At 40.0% G+C, this 20969-nt stretch overlaps 1 protein-coding gene across 1 annotated transcript in view; it reads right to left on the bottom strand.

Moving 5' to 3' along the window:
• SPRED1 (sprouty related EVH1 domain containing 1) overlaps positions 1-9642 on the bottom strand; it is a 124647-nt gene extending 115005 nt beyond the window's left edge. Inside the window, exon 1 of the mRNA XM_060096583.1 lies at positions 8440-9642. Coding sequence (XP_059952566.1) covers positions 8440-8471 — 32 coding nt within the window. The 5' untranslated portion in view covers positions 8472-9642. The remainder of the gene's footprint in view (positions 1-8439) is intronic.
• Positions 9643-20969: the final 11327 nt, after the last annotated feature.

Below are 20969 nucleotides of genomic sequence, written 5' to 3'. Positions count from 1 at the left end.
AGAAATTTAATTAGTGAATTTTGTTTTGAAAAGGCCTTTCTAACTACATTAGGATTGGAGTACACAAAAAATACAAAACATTCTGTCAAAGACAATATAATTTATTTGGATAAAGCCCTACAAAATCAGTCAACATCTTGATCAGCCTCTCAAAACAAAGTTCTTAATAAAATCCAAATCTGGATAATTTATTCATATGTCTGTCTTCCTCTCTATTTCCTAATTCCCAACACCCCTCATTCTTGGTAGGACCATTATTACATGAGATCCTATTCATTTCCAATACTCTCAACTCCTCCAGGCTAAGCCCTTCCCTTTTCTTATCCTCCTCCCCTTGACATACTCCTTTTCAATTGCCAATCCCAAAACCCTTACTCCTGTCTCTTTAAATTGCAGGGGCAGATGTCAATATTCATACTCCCACTCTTAAGCAGCTCATCCTACACACTTATAAAATACACTGGCACTGGCTCAGGATTCCTCTCCACCTCAACTTCTGATACCAACCCAGCAACTTGAACAGCCACAGTGGTGACCTTTTTAAATATCCTAACAGATCCTGGTTCCTCTACTTCTAACAACCTGTTTCTACTTTAATCTTCCCTCATATGTTATCACTCTGGAGTCTGTGTTCTTTGATCAAAATCTATCTTTCGATTTTCCCCACTTCCACTCTACATGCTCTCTAACTTTACCAAAACTTGTAGTCCCTCAAAACAGCTGTCACTTCTACTTGTCTACCTATCACTTCAAACTTAGTTCTTTTCTTCAAAATCCAGTCTGGCCATTAAATATATGAGATATAGTGTAGTATAAATACAGTGCAATTTGAATCTCAGTTCTAACACTTACTCCCTTGCGTGGCTGTGGGCAAGTTACTAAACCTCTCATAAGTCTCAGTTATCTCATCTGTAAACTATGGATAACACTTAGCTCACGTGGTCATTAGAAGGATTAAATCTAGGACAGTATCTGACACAAGCAGTAAAACAGTTGCAAGACTCCTCTTTCCTGGGCCTTGCTCTCCCAATTACCCACCTTTCCTTAAATCTCTTTTTCTCTTCCTCTCCATTACTGACATCATCTCATCCAACAAATAATCTCAACTATTAACACTTCCCCCTAAATTTATGTAATCCTACTTTTTGCTGTCTCCATTTCATCACTTCCCATTTTGTCTTCAATACTTTCTCTCCTACCTCTCAAGACTTTTCTTTTGTTGTCTCTTCTCACTCTCCCTTAAAAACACTCCTGATTCTCCCTATTCATTTTTCCATTACTATTTAATACTCTCCTTGGTCAATTTTCCACTTCAACTACAGGCATACTTGGGAGATATTGCAGGTTTGGTTTAGACCACTGAAATAACTTTTATGCTTATTTGGGGTTTTTTCCCATCTTCTTGGAATGCCCTTCCTCTTTCCATTTGCCCTCTTCTCTGGCTGACTCCTAAATGCCATCTCTTTTCTGAAGGCTTCCTTCACACAACTCCCACTCTGCCATCCACCGAAGGTAGAATTACTTTCTTCTTAATCCTTGAAGAACTTCATAAGCAGAGCACTCACCACACTTCAGAGGGATCTAGTTCCCTTGCTGGATAGTGAAAGCAGTTATCAGGTTTTACTTACCTTTGTATCTCCGGGGCTAAAGAAAAGTCAAGTGCCCAGTAGGCACTCAAATGTCACTGAACTGAAATTCTTGAAGAAAATCCAGAAAGACTAAGAAACCCATATACATAATTCAGCAACTAAAATTCTGAAATGTTTTTACATATTACTAAGGGGGCAAACCCAGAATTGATCCCTAATCCCAATCTCAAAATATCAATGTAATTCACAACAGAACAGTAAAAAATGTTTGGTGATTTTATGCCAAAGTTAATCATTAACATTCTGATGTGGTAAAAGTTACAATAACTTTGAAAAAGCGGCATCAAAGTCACATTTCACTAAATTCCATCTAAATTTTGGTAATGCAACTACTGGATACCAACACATTAATACGGTGTATTTGTGAAAGTAATCTCTAACCAAGGGAATAGACAAACAAAGTGTGTCTAATCATAAGAAACAGTACCATTATATACTGCCAGGAGAACAATTACATTCTGCATTCCAAGTCATAATGGCCTTTATCTAAACTATACTCCCTGTTTTACAGATAACATTTAGAAATAAAATGATAAAACTGATATTAGATTAAAATTTAATTTCCAATTACTCTTAAATTTACCAAAGCTTATTCTTCATACTCTAAATATACAAAGAAAACGCCTTCCAAGGTAATTTTAAAATTTCAGATACAAAGTAATTTATGTAGTCAATCCTGTATTTATGAGCTACATGAATGATTAAATGTGGACTTCAGAAGTACAAAGAAAATCACTTAGGATTCTTGAACTAAAAGCAACACTGAAAGTTGATCAAATCCAACACTCTCATTTTAAATCAGAAAAATTAAAAGTCTAAATCTTCTAGGAAGCAGAAAAATAATATAAATCCATATTTATGAACAATTATAAATCTATAAATTATGGACATTCACTTCCATATTATAAGCAGAGACTGAATGACAATCTGGCATTTAAGATTGTATCATTTCTCTTCCTTAACCTTCAACTGTGATAAACTACACTGATTTTCTCATGTTGACATTTTTGCAATCTCACGATAAACTCGGTTTTACTGTGAGGCTTTGTTTTTAGTTCACTGAATTGAGTTTAATTTGCTACTTTTTGAAAATTCTCAGCCAGTATCTCTCAATATTTCCTCTCCCCCATTACCTCTTCTTTTGCAACTGTTAGCTGTAACTTGGACTTGTTCATCTTATCGTCCATGTTTCTTAATCTTCCTATTTTATAATCTCTATCTTTGGGTTCAGTCTTTAGGGCCTCAGTCATAGCAGGAGACTTTAGCTTTTTGTGCCATGGACCTCTTCGGCAGTCTGGTGAAGCCAATGGCCCCCTTTCTCAGAGTATTAAAGGCTTAAAACAAAATACATAAAATTACAAAAGAAATCAATTATATTGAAATAATTATCAAAATATTTTTAATTTTGGTGCTTGCTTTGGCAGCACATATACTAAAATATTAATTTTGATATAGTAATGTTTTTGTACTAACATATTAAAATACAAGCTCTAGCAATGGCTTAATAACTATAATAATTTCAAACTAGTGATGGCCGTAAGTGCTATTTCAAGATATCTCTAACAACTGAACAGCAATTGTACTGTAAGAAAAAAAAAAAAAATCTGATTTCTATTGGTGTTATGGGTTGAATTGAATCTCTCCAAAAAAGATGTTGGGCCCTAACCCCCAGTACCACAGAATGTGACCTTATTTGGAAAGAGGGTCACTGCAGATGTAATTAGTTAAGAGAAGGTCATACTGGAGTTGAGTGTGCTCCTAATCCCATAGTGTCCTTATGAGAAGACGGGCATGACACACATGTGGTACTTTGTTACGGCAGCCCTAGGAAACTAATACAGTTGCTGTCACAAGTACCTCTGATGCTGCTATGCTTTGCTGGTATTTTCTTCAGTTATGAAGGTAAACAAGTTTCAGTTAGAGATTAGTAAAAACACTCTGAATTCTAAGACTCTATGTCTAAATCAATTTAACACCTCAGTCTGAGATCCACTACTAATGAACTATGTTTTAGCAAAAATAATGAACTATGTTTAAACAAAAATACACCAATAGGTTTGTTTGTTTGTTTGTTTTCCATTTCAAACCATTCTGAGTGCCACAAAAACAACATCTTGGGGATTTGTAATAACTTTGGTACTGGACTCTAAAATGAGATGCAGCTATGACATACAACTTGAGATAAACAGCAAATTAAACTTAAATGTTAAAGAATGAAAAAATTCATTGTCTGAGTTAATTTGTTACACTGAATAAATGTGAAATTATCTTTTAGTATTAGATTAACATGATTTGTATGAATAACCAAATGAGAAGATTTACTTTTGACACTTCTAGGCCAGTAAGTAAAGCATGAGGGCTGGTATCTTGTTAATATATTCCTCTCAGAACTACTCAAGTTGATGTTTAAGCCCAATAGCCTTTTGTTTACTTATTCATCCAGAGACCATATTTATTTAAAAGAAAAAAAAAAGAGCACTACAAAGTTCTCCATCTGTAATGTATATATATTATCAAAGACACATGGCTATTAAATTAAGCTCAAAATGAGAAAGTCTTAAAAGATTATGAATGCACCACTGTTTCCAAATTTATCTTGTTTCTTCAAAATTCATGCTTCTACTTCATAATACTACAAGATCTCTACTGGAAGTCTTTCATTTGCTTAAATATGTCAAAATCAACAATCTAATAAAATTGACCAATTAACAAATATGTATGTTACAAGTCTAGTGACTTGCAATGTGTCTATCACTGTATTACTTTAGGGTAATTTAGCACAAGAAGGGCCCATAATGATGCTTAGTTCAAATTCCTTGATTTACAAGTGAGCAAACTGAGGGCCACAAAGGCTGTCACTTGCCCAGAATCATAGAATAAATTAGTGACAGTGAGGACAGAAATGCATCTCCCAATTCCAAGTCCAATGTTCTTTATATTATACCATACTGCATAAAAGTTGGTAAGAGTTAAATTATCTGCAGATGCCTTTTGTATGATCATTTTAATTCTGCTTATATTTAAAAACAGTCCAACTGCCCCAAAACAACCTAACAAGTTTTTTGAAAACTCAATTTTATTTTATTATCCATCACATTTTAAAAGTAAGAACATGATCTCATTTCCACCTTCAAAATTGGCAAAATTTTTTTCAAAGAGAACTGGACAGACATTTCAAGGCATAAGCACTCTCACACACTTTCTTTTCTAGAGGGCAATTTAGCAGAAAAAATAAAACAACTTAAAATTTGCATCTTTTACTCCACTGCTAGACTATTTCAAGGAAAAAGTAATAAATCTGGATGAAGACAGAACTCAAGATCAAATGCAGCATTGTTCAGAAATAAGAGATATAGTAGACTGATTAAAACTAATATATGTTATACAGTGAATATAATGTAGGCATTAAAAATTATGTTTTAGGAAATATTTAATGACACAGGAAAATGTTCACAATATATTAAGGTATGATAGTACCTACTATGCAATTCTACTCTGTTGAAGCTACATGTATATACATAAATTACATAATACATGTGTAAAGCATTTATCACATATTTTTATTCTTGGCACATAGTAAAAATCCAATAAATGAATATGATTCATCATCAACATCAGAGAAAAGGTAAAGTTTGATTATATATCAAATGTTAAGACTTATTAAATAAATAAAAATTTGTTTAATAAATAAATTATTACTTACTCACTTTAAAGACCATTTTGTACATTATTTGAAATGAACTATTACTCCTGCATGGAGGGATTTTTTTTTTTAATGGCACTTTTAATGCAGTTCCAGTTCCTACTGAAGGTTAGAGAAGAAAAGCAGACTTTCACCAACCCTTCCCCAAGTTAGGCACTGCATAAGACAAAGTGTTATAGACTTATAATATGATCCTTCAGTAATTCTTGATTAATTATATACCCACAGTCAACCTCTGAGAACTATTTCTCTCTCTACACAGAACTCTAATTTCAAATAAGCATGTACTAGAGGATTTCAAAATGAGGCCTCTAAAGGCCTTACTGGATTTTACCACAATGGCTATCTAGAAAAGGTTAACAGTTTGCCAAGATATTGGTGATTTTCACTCTTTTTAGAAGTCGAAATCAGGTGGAAAAACATTCGAGTGTTAAGAACAGTCTCTACTTTAAGTAAATACCTATTGATTGTGGATTTAAAAAAAGAGAGAAAAGCAAAAGGAAAAAATAAACATAAGGCCCAAATAAAATCCATATTACAGGGCAGTTTTAAACTATGCTAAGGCTTTAAGGGCACCTACAATAATATATCTCTTGTTTCTTCATAATATGTATGATTGTATGTAATAAATTGCCATTTCAAAACATTACTATATATATGAAAGATGAAATATGTAAGTTATCGGGATAAAGTCTACATTCCGAAGAAGTTCACTCTTTGTGGTTTAGCTTTTACACAAACAACGCAGGCTATAATAAAACTGATTATCAGATGAACACATCACTTTCTAAAATAAAAAAAATTTTAAAGTAACACCTCCAAAAGTTTGTCCCCATGAAGAGTTAACAAAAAATTATACCCTAAAACATATTATTCTTGACCTACGAAAATTAACATAACAAAGCCCTTAGTAGGGAAAATTTTACTAATAAACCAGGATAAATTTGTGAAAACATAATTCTAAAAGTCTGGGTGAGTGAGATAATTTCCAAATTGTCCCATACTAAATACATTAAAAAAAATTTTTTTAAAGGCAATCCTACCAGTAAATATTGCCCTTAGGTGTTTCAAATATCAAAATCTTTGGACTTAAACCACCGGGAATATTTATTCATTTTTAGTGTAAAAGTGGTATCATCCACTGATAATCACTACACCAAAAAACCTGTACTCTCAATTTGTCCATGACAAGTATTTGAAAAAGAGCTCACTTAAAAACTGTATTTCACAGGTGTTTCAATTCACATTCCCCTATTAGCGTTCCTAATTAGCTGCACCAAAAAAGGAGGTATTCAATATTTTACTTTAAATATAGTAATTAGTCTTCTCCCATCTCCAAAACAGAACTTGACATTTTAATCCAGGCTACTTTCTTAAAAGAAGACGGCAGCAAAAATTATTGTCATTCTGTTCGGATTTTTAGCAGCTTTTCTCCTAACTAAGCGCTGAGATACTTCTTGATCTCTCTCAAAGTAGGTCTAATCTGCGGAAGGCAGTGAGACAGTGTACTGCACTGTGAATGGACAGCCAGGTATTTTATGAATGGAGGCGATCACGTGCTCCCAGCACCTCCCCGAACTGATATTTCCCACATAACTGTGTCAACATTCTGAGAGCAGGGGTAGTTGTTTGTGTGGGCGTCTATTTTTGAATTTAACCTATAACTTAGAATTCTCCTTACTTTCTGAACTCAAAAATCTACATGAAGACAGACAGTTGAGCTTCGAATTTTTTTCTTGGGAAATCCTTTCAAGATGTCCAAGGTGATGGATGTTTAATTATTTTTTTATGAATGAAGAGTGTGCTATGCAAATGAGGGCGATTCACAAAAAGAGAGAGAACATGGCGGCCACTTCTGCTTCTAGACTGCACTGACACTGCAGCAATCCACCTTCTCCCACCCCCGCTCATCAGAAGAGTGTGTTGAGGGGTGGGGGGACGCTGCTTGGCATTTCTCAAGCTATTTTATGTTAAACAAGCCTAGGCCTTGGACTTTAAAGTTTCCTCAGAAAGGTCTGATTCGAGGAATGCACTTTACTTAAAGGAATGCGTCCTAGGACTAGTCCTAACTCACTTAACTATTTCCAACCCTCCGAAGATAAAACTTGAATTTAATTACAAGAAAACGGACACAAATATTCGCATGGAATTAAACCCCGTCTCAATAGGAAACTGTTGCCGCATCATTATTCCTCCAGTCAGCTGTTATGTTAAAGCAAAATATTTAAAAGGCAAAGTATTTCGTTTGGAAAACATAAGGACAGCCCAAATAAACAAAAACTTAAGCCGGGACGCTCTACAAGTTAATGAATGAAGTCATCAACATGTTCAGCAATGTAAACAGTGTTAAATCAACGTAAACGGTGTGTTTCAATATAGCTGAAAGATAAAAATTAGCCTACAAAATTCTTTTATGCTCCTGATAAAGACAAATCCAGTATTCGCAAAGGCAAAATAGAATAGTTCAACATCTCCCACACTCCAGGTGTCCTTAATGCTATTAAATTATAAAAATGTTTCCCTCGCCCCATTTTTTACAAGAATCTTACAGGTCATAAGTTTAAAAAGGGCGGGGGGGAGGGGAGGCTTAATCGGTATTTAAGAGCCACTGACTCATCGAATTAAGATTCAAGAGCAGTTTGCTGCAGGAGGTGCTCCCACACATTAGTTTCCAAGTGAAATAGCTATAAAGGAGTCTGGACGGATATTCAAGGTATGTTGACTGGTGTGCTAAAGTGAAAAAGGACAGGTCAGAGGTCTTCCAGGCACTGGGGTAATTTCTACCCCGACTCCATCCATCTACATTATTCCATCTCATGGACATACAATTGCCATTCCAGCCCAACTCCAGCCCAACATTCAATACCTTCTCCCAGAAGAAAGCAACTAAATACTGGCGGTGGGGGTGGGGGTCGGGGGTTGCTGCCATTAAATAAAATGGCTAAGGAAATCAAATGTTTTCTCCAGAACAGAATGCACTCAACTCTCCAGGACTGCAAGCACCCAAGTCTCCGAGGGGGTCTGGGGAGGTGCCGAGGAAGAATGGGGGGGTGGGGGGGAAGTAATCTAGATTTGTGAGGTGCTTACTCGTTGTCAGAAGTCGCCGTCTCCTCGCTCATCTTTCCCTCACCGTGATCCGATCTGGAGATGGAGGAGCAACAGCAGGCGGAGGAGCAGCAGCAGCACCGAGGGGCAGGAGGCAGCGGCGGCCGGGGGGGCGCGGGGGCAGCGGCTCAGGGGCCTCACCATGGTGGATGCCTCACCCGGAACGATGCCCCCCCAGCCGGGAACCCCGGCCACCCCCGCAGGGGGGTGGCGGCGACAGCCTCCGCCGTGGCGACCCCAGCCTCTTCCCCCACCTCAGCGCCCAACCAGAGATCCGATGAGGCCGGGGAGGATTGGGAGCGAAGGAAAAAAGGAAGGGGGCTGTGAAGGCAGACTGGAGAGCGGCTCCTCCGGCCACTGGGGTGGAGCGCGGCGGGGTCCGGCCAGGAAGGAGCGAGCGGGCGGGCGGGCGGAGAACCCGGGAGCAGAGGCGGCGCTTCCCTCAGGGATGCGGCGAGGAGGAAGCAGGGCTCCGCTCGGTGGGGGCCGGCGGGGGGGTGCCGAGCCCAGGCTCCGGGCGGCGGCGGCGCGGTCCTGCCGGAGCCCACCCCACCATCTCCCGCCTCGCCGCCGGCTGCCCGCTCAGCCCCCGGCGGCGACCGGGCCGGTCCTTCGGGACTAGCAGAAGCGGGCGAGGGGCCTCACGGCGGCGGATTCCTCCAGACACGCTCCGGCCCGAACGACTCCAGAGGGGGGAGGAGGGGGCGGCAGGGCGCGTGTGAGGCAGGGGCGAGCGAACCAATCGTCCGCACCCGGGCCAGAGAGGAGAGGCGCGCCCGATCGGGCAGGGTCCCGAGAAGAGGCGGGAGAGCGACCGCGAGCCCCCCACCAGCCAGTGCCCACCAGCAGCTCGGCGGGCCAGCTCCTCACGCTCGCCAGAGGGGAGCCGCTAGGGGGGCGGCGGAAGCGCTCACGCCGCCCGCTCCTTCCGCCGCCGCCGCCGCTGCCCGAACCGGGGGGCGCCCGCGGGAGAAGGAGGCGAAGTAGTCCCTGGTGATTTCTCCGGAACGCCGGCTTCCCGGACGGCCAGAGCGGGTACGGGCTGGGCTTGCCGAGCGGGGTGCCCGGACTGAGAGGGCGTGTGGGTAGGAGGACTAAAAGCTTCGGCCTCCGGGCGAATCACTGCAACTCGAAGTCGTGTGCAGCATAGCAAGTTTCAGGAAAGTAGTTCCCTCCTCCCTTCATTTCCCAAATCGTTGTCGAGCCTCGGAGCGGGGAGAGGAGGAGGGAGGCGGAGGGATACGCAGGCACCGCGCTCATGTGCGTGCGCGCGCTCCAAACTCTTGGCACGCCGCGAAAGGGGGCGGGGGTGGGAGCTGCACGGGGAGCAGCTCGGAAGGTTGCATTGTTGCGGCGCGATGCTCCCCGTTACTCGCTTTGGAATATCCGGGTTGTTTGAACGGAGAGGCTAGAATGACAGTGTGCTCCAGGACGAAACTGGAGGCTGCTCTGTTCTGGCTGGGTGTGTGTGTGTGTGTGTGTTTTCCTTGCAAAGAATGGAACTGGCATGAGTTCATCTTTAGTTGGTGGGGGTTGGAGAGAGGGACTGTACAAAGAGAGCTCCGCCTGCTGTCCCTCTGGTTGCACTGCTGCAGTCTCCTAGCTGCGTGCACACAGAGAGAGGGCGAGAGAGAGAGAGAGAGAGAGAGAGAGAGAGAGAGAGAGAGAGAGAGAGAGAGAGAGAGAGAGAGAGTGTGTGTGTGTGTGTGTGTGTTGGAGAGCGAGAAAGAGTTTTAATACCTTGGATGATTACCGCGCAAGGGGTATGCTGTGCGGGGCATTCATCTCTGAAAGCTAGACTGGTTGTTAATGGAGAACGACTTCCATTGAGCCCTGGGTAGGCGTGTTACATGAATCTGGCGCAGCCAGAAGCACAGGAAATAACTCCCGCTGCGAGTGAGGTTGCATAACTATAGCGCAGAAGATGCCTCTGTGGCACGCACGAACTGCTCTAAACGGAGGCGGGACGACTATTCAATAGGCAGCTGCTGCGTTTGCATTGTTAGAGGACAATGTATGCATTCAGTTCAAAAGGTTTTTGTACAGAAACCTGCTGGGGTTGCAGGCCGGAGTCTAGGGTCTGCGGGACCAGAAGACTCAGAGCTCCTGTCTCTGCAAATTCTATTATCTTATCTCTTCTCTACCTAGAAAGTCAGCCTATACATCATCAGGCCTGGCGGACTGAGTCCCAGGTTTCTGACGCATCTCCCGAGATATCAGTCTAGCTCTGTGTGCAGTGCTTTCTCTTCATTCTCAGGTTTGTGAGACCTGAGAATGAGGGTTCCTGCTCCTGCCACCTTGAGGGGTAGAACAATTCCTGAGGAAGAAGAAAGTGGGAGAACTCCCGAACAAGCCAGCACTCCTCTTTTGCCATCTCCAGAGAGTTTCAGGATTGCTGTTCTCGGGAGCTCTACACTTGCTTGTTAACAGTGTTTTGGACATAGTAGGTGTTTAATAAATGTTTGAGGAATAAGTGAAGGAATTTAGTCAGTCTGCCCAAAAATCCATCCCGTTGATTTGCGAGGTTTCTTTATGTAACTCTTGCTTCCTGCCTCACAGCAGAATTATCCTTTTTGAGAGCAAGGAAGGGGCAGTGTTGGTGAAAGGAAGAGGTAAGGGGATCCTCCATAGTCAGAGGTTACCTCTGTTACCTCTGAACCTGCGTTTTTGGTCTTGTTCCTGCAAAGATCTTGTAACTGGGAGTGTTGGTTCTACCCTGCTCTCCTTCCAGTACTCACCACTTTGCCTGCTCAGATTTGAATCAAGTTCCATCAGTTGTAATTTGTGTTCTAGACAATTTGTGTTCCAGGCAAGTTACTTAAACTCTATGCCTGTGTAAATGGGGATAATAGTACCTAACTCCTAGAACTGCTGTACTGATTAATGAGGTGATAATATACAGAAAGCACTTAAAACAGACTAGGAGCTCAACATCTCGCTCTTACCATGATTTGGTAAAACGGAGATAATAATAAACTCCATGACAAGGTGGTGGCAGTTGCTCTGAAAGTTCAATGTAAAGCATTCAGTAGCCTTGTTCATCCATTCAACAAATAACTGTCAGTTTTCTTCCATGTACCACTTTTGCTAGACACATGGCCTGGTCCCTAGTAAGCCATCAATAAATCATAGCTCTCAGAGTTATTATGGGTAAGTAAGTACAAGGAAAGTTGGGTCACTTGCAAAGGCCTCCTTTTCTTTTGAAGAAAATTCATATCTGTTTGAGGTTCAAGTGCATCAGGAAAAGTATCAATTACAAATTTTGAGAGAAGATATGAAAACCATCTTGACTGTCGTGTGCAAGGCACTGTGCTGGCTACTTGTACACACATTGCTTACCTAAAGGGACAAGGTATGATCAACAGCTCGAATTGATGCTTTCCAAATTGCTCCCAGTCCCATGACCAAGACACAGTCACCATCCATTCACTGCCTTTGGTGTTCCCCAGGCCACTCTCAGGACAATTTTGTGCCCTTCTTTAAAGGGTGAATTTGTAGCTCTCTCCTCTCACTCAGTTGTTGAAGATCTTACCAACTTTAAAAGAAAAATTGTCTTTGAATGGCCAGAGCTCTTAGTCTTCTACCCTGAAACCATCAGAAATGGTCCTACAATGAAGCTCAGAGCCCAGGGGTCTTCTAGTCTGACTTTCTATCAGCAGCTTCCCTGGTCTATCCCAGTGTCTGGACCTTAAGAGGTACAAGAGACATAACAACAATGCAATGTGTGTTATGTCTTATTTGGATCCTGATTTAAACAAGTATTTTAAAATTTGAGGAGGAATCAGACTCCCTGACTTCAGACTATACTACAAAGCTACAGTCATCAAGACCATATGGTACTGGCACAAAAACAGAAATATAGCTCAATGGAACAGGATAGAAAGCCCAGAGATAAACCCACGCACCTATGGTCAACTAATCTATGACAAAGGAGGCAAGGATATACAATGGAGAAAAGACACTCTCTTCAATAAGTGGTGCTGGGAAAACTGGACAGCTACATGTAAAAGAATGAAATTAGAATACTCCCTAACACCATACACAAAAATAAACTCAAAATGGATTAAAGACCTAAATGTAAGACCGTACACTATAAAACTCTTAGAGGAAAACATAGGAAGAACACTCTTTGACATAAATCACCGCAAGATCTTTTTTGACCCACCTCCTAGGGTAATGGAAATAAAAACAAAAATAAATAAATGGGACCTAATGAAACTTAAAAGCTTTTGCACAGCAAAGGAAACTATAAACAAGAAGAAAAGGCAACCCTCAGAATGGGAGAAAATATTTGCACACAAATCAATGGACAAAGGATTAATCTCCAAAATATATAAACAGTTCATACAGCTCAATATCAAAAAAAGAACCCCATCAAAAAATGGTCAGAAGACCTAAATAGACATTTCTCCAAAGAAGACATACATATGGCCAAGAGGCACATGAAAAGGTGCTCAACATCACTAGTTATTAGAGAAATGCAAAGGAAAACTACAATGAGGTATCACGTCACACCAGTTAGAATGGGCATCATCAGAAAATCTACAAATAAATGCTGGAGAGGGTGTGGAGAAAAGGGAACCCTCTTGCATTGTTGGTGGGAATGTAAATTGGTACAGCCACTATGAAGAACAGTATGGAGTTTCCTTAAAAAACGAAAAATAGAATTACCATATGACCCAGCAATCCCTCTACTGGGCATATACTCAGAGAAAACCATAACTCAAAAAGACACATGCACCCCAATGTTCATTGCAGCACTATTTACAATAGCCAGGTCGTGGAAGCAACCTAAATGCCCATTGACAGACAAATGGATAAAGAAGATGTGGTATATATATACAATGGAATATTTCTCAGCCATAAAAAGGAACAAAACTGGGTCATTTGTGGAGACATGGATGGACCTAGAGACTGTTATATAGAGTGAAGTAAAAAGAAAAGAGAAAAATAAGTAAAAAGAAAGAGAAAAACAAATATCATATATTAACACATATATGTGGAATTTAGAAAATTTGTACAGATGAACCAATTTGCAAGGCAGAAATAGAGACACAGATGTAGAGAAAAAACATGGACACCACGGGGGGAAAGTGGGGTGGGAGGAGGTGGGATGAATTGGGAGATTGGGATCGACATATATACACTAATATGTATAAAATAGATAACTAATAAGAACCTGCTGTATAGCACAGGAAACTCTACTTCACTTTGCTGTACAGTAGAAACTAACACAACATTGTAAAACAACTATACCCCAATTTAAAAAAAAAAAAAAGAGGGCCTCCCTGGTGGCGCAAGTGGTTGAGAGTCCGCCTGCCGATGCAGGGGATACGGGTTCGTGCCCCGGTCTGGGAGGATCCCATATGCCGCGGAGCGGCTGGGCCCGTGAGCCATGGCCGCTGAGCCTGCGCGTCCGGAGCCTGCGCGTCCGGAGCCTGTGCTCCGCAACGGGGGAGGCCACAACAGTGAGAGGCCCGCATACCGCAAAAAAAAAAAAAAATAAATAAAATAAAATAAAAAAAATAAAAAAATAAAGAAAAAAAGGAAAAAAAAATCTATCTTACTCCTTAAAAAAAAAATAAAATTTGAGATAATTGGAGAAACAAACACTGAGTGGAAATTGATGATTATAAAGAATTGGTGTTGTGGTGTTGTGAAAGTCCTTATCTTTCAGAAATATATACTGAAATATTTACAAATGAATGACATAATATCTAAGATTTGCTTCAAAATAAGCCAGTGGGGTCAGGAGTGAAGTAGGTAGGGATTTAGATGAAACAAGATTGGTTATTCTGTACTGTTTTATATATTTAAAAGTTTCCATAATAAAAAGGTTTTTTAAGTACACTGTAAGTACTGCTTTAATGCAGATTCCTAGGCACCACTCCAGAGATTGTGATCAGCAGATCAGCAATGGGACCAAGAAATCTGCTTTTTCAGAAGCATGCTAGGTACTAGACCCCTCTTAGCCCTTCACAGGCTTCTCCCTCTTTCCTTGCAACTATTTATGTCATCCCATCTCTGAACACATCCCTGAGAGCTCACTCATTCCAGCAGAACACAAAAAAGTGCGGTCCAAAGTATATCACAGACTAAGGTAGGTACTGGTCAAGGCCAAAGGGCTGGTTTAGCTAGGGAAGGTAGATCCAGTAAGACTTGATAAGACACGTGAGAAGATATAGATCACAATTTCACCCAAGTTCCAACTTCATTCAGCTGGTATAGCTACCAGTGAGCACTAGTCAAGAAGGATTCTATGGCCATGTCAGGGGTCAGCAGGGCACAGGCCACTTGTATTTGCTCAGTTGTGTTTTCTCAGGTGGGTCTTAGGAAAGAGGCTGGTCACAATTGCTGGTGCTCACAGGTGGCTCTCAGTACTATTGTCCTCAGCTTTAGGAATTAGCCACAGCCATTTAACCTGTTATAGATGATTAATTATCAAAAGCATGCATGAACCAACAGAACAATTGCCAACTAGTTGCCAGTATAGGATGCCATGAAAATTAAGGTACAAGTGTGTTCTGGGTTCCATGTGTGTGTCAGACCAGGGTTCATAAGCATAGCAAAGGTAGCCTGTTTTCATGGAGGCACTGACAGACAGCATGTAGCACTCCAAGGCTTTCTCCCTCTTTCCAGACCACTTGGTCCATACTGATTATCTTTCTTATGTACTCAGAATTTGTCTTCAACAAATTCTTTTTTTTTTTTTTTGCCTTCACTGTTTTATACTTGTATTGATAATCCTCTCTTTCTCTCTCTCTCTCTTCCTAATTAACTTTTTTGAGTTCATGTTTCTTTTAAGTGGCTTGAAGGCAGAGGCTGCATTTCATATTTTTTGCTGTTCTCTTTAGCAGTGGTTTCAAGTAATGGAGGCTTTTCAAATATTATGCAAAGGCCTTATGTATGTATGAAAATGATGCTGTGTTGACTGACACTGTGATGGAAATGAGGAGTCCCTTCTGGCTTCCTATTGTGACTTCAACACTGCTGCAGTTCAGCATTTCACATACTCTGTCCCTTGCACTAATAAGCTCTCAGCAGATATTTGTATTCTTGGAAAGCCAAAAGGAGACAGCCATGCCAACATTTGAGGTTCTAACAGTACATAAAATATACGTACACATTTCCATTTCTAAACTTACTCTTAACATTACCCCTTAGCAGATGTTATTAAAATTTTGTATTTTGTATTTTAAAACTGTAGTTAATGTGTACCTAGATCAAAGGGGACTCTTTCTTCATGCTGTACTTTGTTTAATGAATGTTTTGGGGAGGGTGTTGTTTTTTGTGTTTGTGTGTGTGTGTGTGTGTGTTTTTAGTGTAACCAGTCTCTTGGCTAATGAGCTCTGCCTCTCAGTGGAATTACTAAATGGTAACCATGTTTCTAAATAGTTTCCTTGCCTCTGGCATGAGTCTGTTTCTCCATCACTAGGGTTTCTATGTTCTTCCAAACTAATACAAAGTATAAAGGATAAGTATGCTATTTTATTTTTCTCCCGAAGGACCGCAATTGTTGCCCTGGTAGTATCCGGCGAGTGTGAAATCAGTTTACGTTTAATGCTATAACTGCCTTTTACAGGAAGTTTCCACAAGATTACAACCAGTACAAGGGAAATGAGCTGTCTGCGATTTCCTTTCTTTTCAGTATAATCTTAGCAGGGAGGATGCTTACCAGGCCCCACACTACCAAATAAAGCACTCCTCCCTTACCATCATTCTCCCAAATGGCTTTGGAATGCCCCTTCCTTGAAGGTTATACACCGTTACAACAAAAATGAAGGACTGAATATGCATTACATAACATTTCCAAGGTCATGTGCATGCAACACAAGTTCAGTACAACAAAAGAGTCTGAGCAGTTCCTTGGATTCTGTTTTAAATATGGCATTTCACTTCCCTTTTAGTGAGTAATAAATAATTAGCCATTGCATAGGACTTTAAAACTTACAGTGTCCTTCAGGAACTTACCTTCCTAACACCCTAGCCCACTAGGTATTATCAACTCCAATTTACAGAGAGAATTAGAACTGAAGATCAGAGAGGTTAGGTGACTTGCCAGAGGTCACACGTTAGTGAGGATGTAGCTAGGTGAAACTCAAATTTTCTCCTTCATGGGACTTCTCTGGATGTTCAGTGGTTAAGACTCTGCGCTTCCAATGCAGGGGATGCGGGTTCCATCAACGGGGAACTGAGATCCCACATGCCATCTGGCATGGCCAAAAACAAAACAAAACAAAAATTTCTCCTTCAAAAGCCCGCATATGTGTGTGTTTGTGTGTATTATATGGAACTTTTCAAAGGCAGAATCCTTCGTGGGATATTCTTTCTATTTCAAGTCAGTATTACTGTAGATGATGACATGGCAGGAGAACTCTCCTTTAGATAAAGGGAGTATTGAATTCCCTGGCTGTTTTATCAGCTGCCTTCTGTGGGCGTCAGGTAGTAAATTCTCTTATACTATCAGTTCTCAGAATGTGATCTGAACACTTCTGGGGTCTCCTTTGCAGATTGGTAGCTAATTCTAGAGCCTTGATAGGAAGACTACTTCCATCAGAAGTCAAAAACATCTGATTGTCTTTTGGTGATCCCAGCAGCTTTGATGATCATGGAAGCTACTAGCCATACGTGGCTGTTTCAATTTAAATTAATTAAATTCAATAAGATTAAAAATTTACTCCTCAGTTACACTAGCTACATTTCAAGTAATCAATAGCCACAGATGGTTAGTGGCTACTATATTGGACAGTTCAGATAGAGAACATTTCTGTCATCACAGAAAGTTCTTTGGGGCACTTTAACATGCAGATATACTACCTGTAACCAACACAGGTACTTATCTTGTTATTAATATAGACATCTAGCAATAATTACGTTCTCAAATATGTTATTATTGGTTTGAACTGAGGCACTGTATTCCCTCTTTTCATCTTAGTATGTCTTCATTTACAGCAGAAACTAACACATTGTAAAGCAATTATACTCCAATAAAAAAAGTCTTCATTGCCCTCAACTAAAGGTAAAAGGGAGGATAATTTCATAATTAAAGTCTTTGATAAACCCACAGAAGATCTCTATATTGGGATCTCTCTATATTGGGAAGATCTCTATACTGATTCATTGATCTATTTCTTTTATAAAAATGCTTTAAATGCTCATGTTTAATACCATAAATCCTTGCTACTCAAAGCAGCATAGCTCCACCTGGGAACTTGTTAGAAATGCAGACTCTTGGGCTCCACCCCAGCCCTACTGAATTCTAATTTGCATTTTAACAAGATCCCCAGGTAACTCATCTGCACACTAAAGCTTAAGAAGTCCTGCTGAAGATTTCTTTCTAATTATGGTACTTTCCTAACCTTGACTAGGTCTGTTGTTCTTCAGGATTTTGTATAAAAGTAAAATATTCCTTTTATAAAAGTAAAATATTCCCATTATTTCCAGCCCTTTTATCTGGCCCCCCAAAGAGGATTTTTGTTCCTGTTTTCTTTTAGCCTCTTCTTTCTGGCCTGGGGTTTAGACCGCCCAGCACCTTATCTCCGCTTCTATCTGGATTAAGCCTACTGTGCACTCTGAGCCCCTTGCAGTCCTGGGACTCTGCCAGAGGACTGACTGTGCCCTTGAGGTCCGCCCCTTTCCTCCCCCCATCCCTGTTTCCCTCTTTTCTCTCAAATCTTCCTACTTTCCTAAAAAACATTCTTTTTTTAGGCAAGTTGGGGTACTCTCTGTTTCTAAGCTGAAGGTTCCCTCCTTTCCCCACTGTGCAACATCACACTTTAATTGGAATTCATTACACTACACTTTATTAGGCATGTGTGAACCCTGCTGGTTCTACACAGCCCACTCAGGGAGTCTTAAAACTTTGCATTGTCCTAACTTCTATTTGCTCTACTATAACCTAAAAACAAACTTAAGACCCTGTGTTTACATATAACATTGGCCCTTCCAGCCCTCCATCTATGTTGGCAATGTGTGTGTGTGTGTGTGTGTGTATGTGTACACACATATATAATATATAGTTTAATAGTTATAATTCAAAGAATATAGAAGTTTAGGCGATAGTGATAGAAGGAAGGAGAGCTATAGAGGAAATGTCAGTCTTAGAGGGAAAAGATAGCAGTTATTTTTGTTATCTGCTGTGTATAACATCTTGTGTTACCTAAGTGTTTCCTTTTGGTTTTCCATGTCTTCCTAGATATATTGTGAGATTTTGGAGAGCAGTAAAAAGGCTGTTGCTATGGTCTACATAAGAAAAAAATTAGGGCACTGGTCAGGGGCTAGAGAGAAGAGAATGGATACAAATAGCAATACATGTTGGTTACAGAATATTCAGGACTACTTTAGGTTCTGGGAGCGAACCTGCTTTTCAGAAACTTACAGTCTAGCTAGGAAGACATGGAAAACCAAATGGAAGCATTTAGAAAATACAAGATGTTATATGAATAAATGTCGTGGCAAGTAGTAAAAATAACTGTTGTTGTTTCCCTCTAATGACAATAATCATATTAGCATCCCCAAATATATCCCTTTTGGAATCCTATGATAATATCTTTAGTATCTTTGTATGATAAAATCTAAAGTATACACCATGTGCTGTGTTTAAAAATTATTAGATACTGAAAACTTCAGTTCCAGTGACATCTGGCCAGTCCTTACATCACCAGAAAGAGATGCTTTCATTCTCCATAAGATTTAAAATCCTAAGAAGACACAGACTTTCCTTCATACTAGAGAATGCCACCCTCAGCTCTAAAGCTCTTTATCAGGAAGCCCTAAAACACTTCACACCCTTATTATCTTCTGGGTCTTAGCCAATCTTTGTTTATTTCAAGTTGGCTTCCTTGGTTGGATCATCCCAGTCTTCCTTCTGGGTACCCTGCCAAGCTGTGCCAAGTACTCTGAACAGTTTCTCTTTGCTAACTTATTGTCCCGGCTTATTTGAAGTACATTCCCTGCTAGTTTCCATAGAGCTTTTAGAATTGATTTGGTAAAATGAAATTGTTTTCTACAGTCCTACACTATTTGGTCTAGTCTACATCTTAGAAATGAGTTACTCTTGACAGTCCCATGATATTATTGTTAATTATGTATTTGTTTAATGTCTATATTTAGTTATTCATTGTTTCCAAGACATTATTGTTAATTACGTATTTGTTTAATGTCTATATTTAGTTATTCATCATTTCCAAGTTTTTATAAAACCTCAGTATTCATGTGTATCAAATTACTTTTGTATAATAACTTATAAAGTGAGCTCTCTGATAGGTCAGACAGATGTCTCTGGAGCTCCTATCCATTCAAATATATAAATGATATTAGAGATTATGCCAAGCTTTCACTCAAATTCATAAATTCTATATTTATATATGATTCCAGTTTATTTTATACTTTTCATATATCTACAATGTCAAATTTCCTTGGAAATCACTTGAAATGTAACTCATTTAATTCTAACAATAATTATTTCTTGGTTTTTTATTCTTTTTCATCACCTTCACTTCTGATATTGATCTTCTTTTATAAAACCAAAAGTACTCAGTAAAGGATAGAGAGAAGCTTCAGAAAAACTATGATCAGAATTCATTGGAGAGTGGTGTTATGTCCACCTCTCAGAAGATCCATCTTTAATAAACACACAAAAGCTATCTATACCAGAAGTATTAATTAATTGATTATTTTATATGCCAGGCAAAGTACTAGAGATGAAATTAAAGCAGCACTTGATTTCAAAGAACTCATGTCTGGTGAAGATGTAAGTTGGTAAATCACCATGGTAAGTGCTATAAGAGTTACAAATAAAGTGCTACAGGAACAACTGGTTTGCTTCACTTAAAATAGAGGATTGACAGTAGGTGAGTACTTAGGGGGGAAAAATCAGTTCTTCACTACTATGTTTTCTCCATGTGTCTCTGTTACTTTTACACAGAACACTTCACTTTGATTACCAAATATGTAGAGGTTTTCCCCCCCACACCAAGCGATGCCAGGTGCATGTCCTACAATTTAACTCAATTCTGCCACCATCTACCTGGAGGTAGCATCAAATTTCATAGGTTAAGGCCTCAGTCCCATAAGACTGCCCCCCAACTTCATATGCCAGTTACAAGCCCAGGTTATCACCTAGGCTTCTGACCAATAGGCTATAGATGGGAGGTTCCAAAGGCCCCTCCTCAGGTTTAATTTGCTAGAGTGGCTCACCAAATTAGGGAAGTATTTATTCATGTTTACCAGTTTATTATAAAAGGATATGATAAAGGATAAAGATGAACCTCTAGATAGAAGCAATGTGTAGGGCAAGGAATGGGGAAAGGGGTAGAGATTCCATGTGTTCACCAACCCAGAAGTTCTCTGAACCCCCTACTATTGGCATTTTATGGAGGCTTCCTCACATAGGCATGATCAATTATTAACTCAGTTTCTACTTCCCTCTCCCCTCTCTGGAAGATAAGGGATGGGGCCAAAAATTCCAAGCTTCTGATCATGGCTTGTCCCCCATCCAGAAGCCCACCCAG

The sequence above is a fragment of the Mesoplodon densirostris genome, chromosome 4 (genome assembly GCF_025265405.1).
Source record: "Mesoplodon densirostris isolate mMesDen1 chromosome 4, mMesDen1 primary haplotype, whole genome shotgun sequence".
Classification (NCBI taxonomy): Eukaryota; Metazoa; Chordata; class Mammalia; order Artiodactyla; family Ziphiidae; genus Mesoplodon; species Mesoplodon densirostris.
Note: the sequence above shows the minus strand (reverse complement) of the source record. Positions and strands in the feature narration are given on the sequence as shown.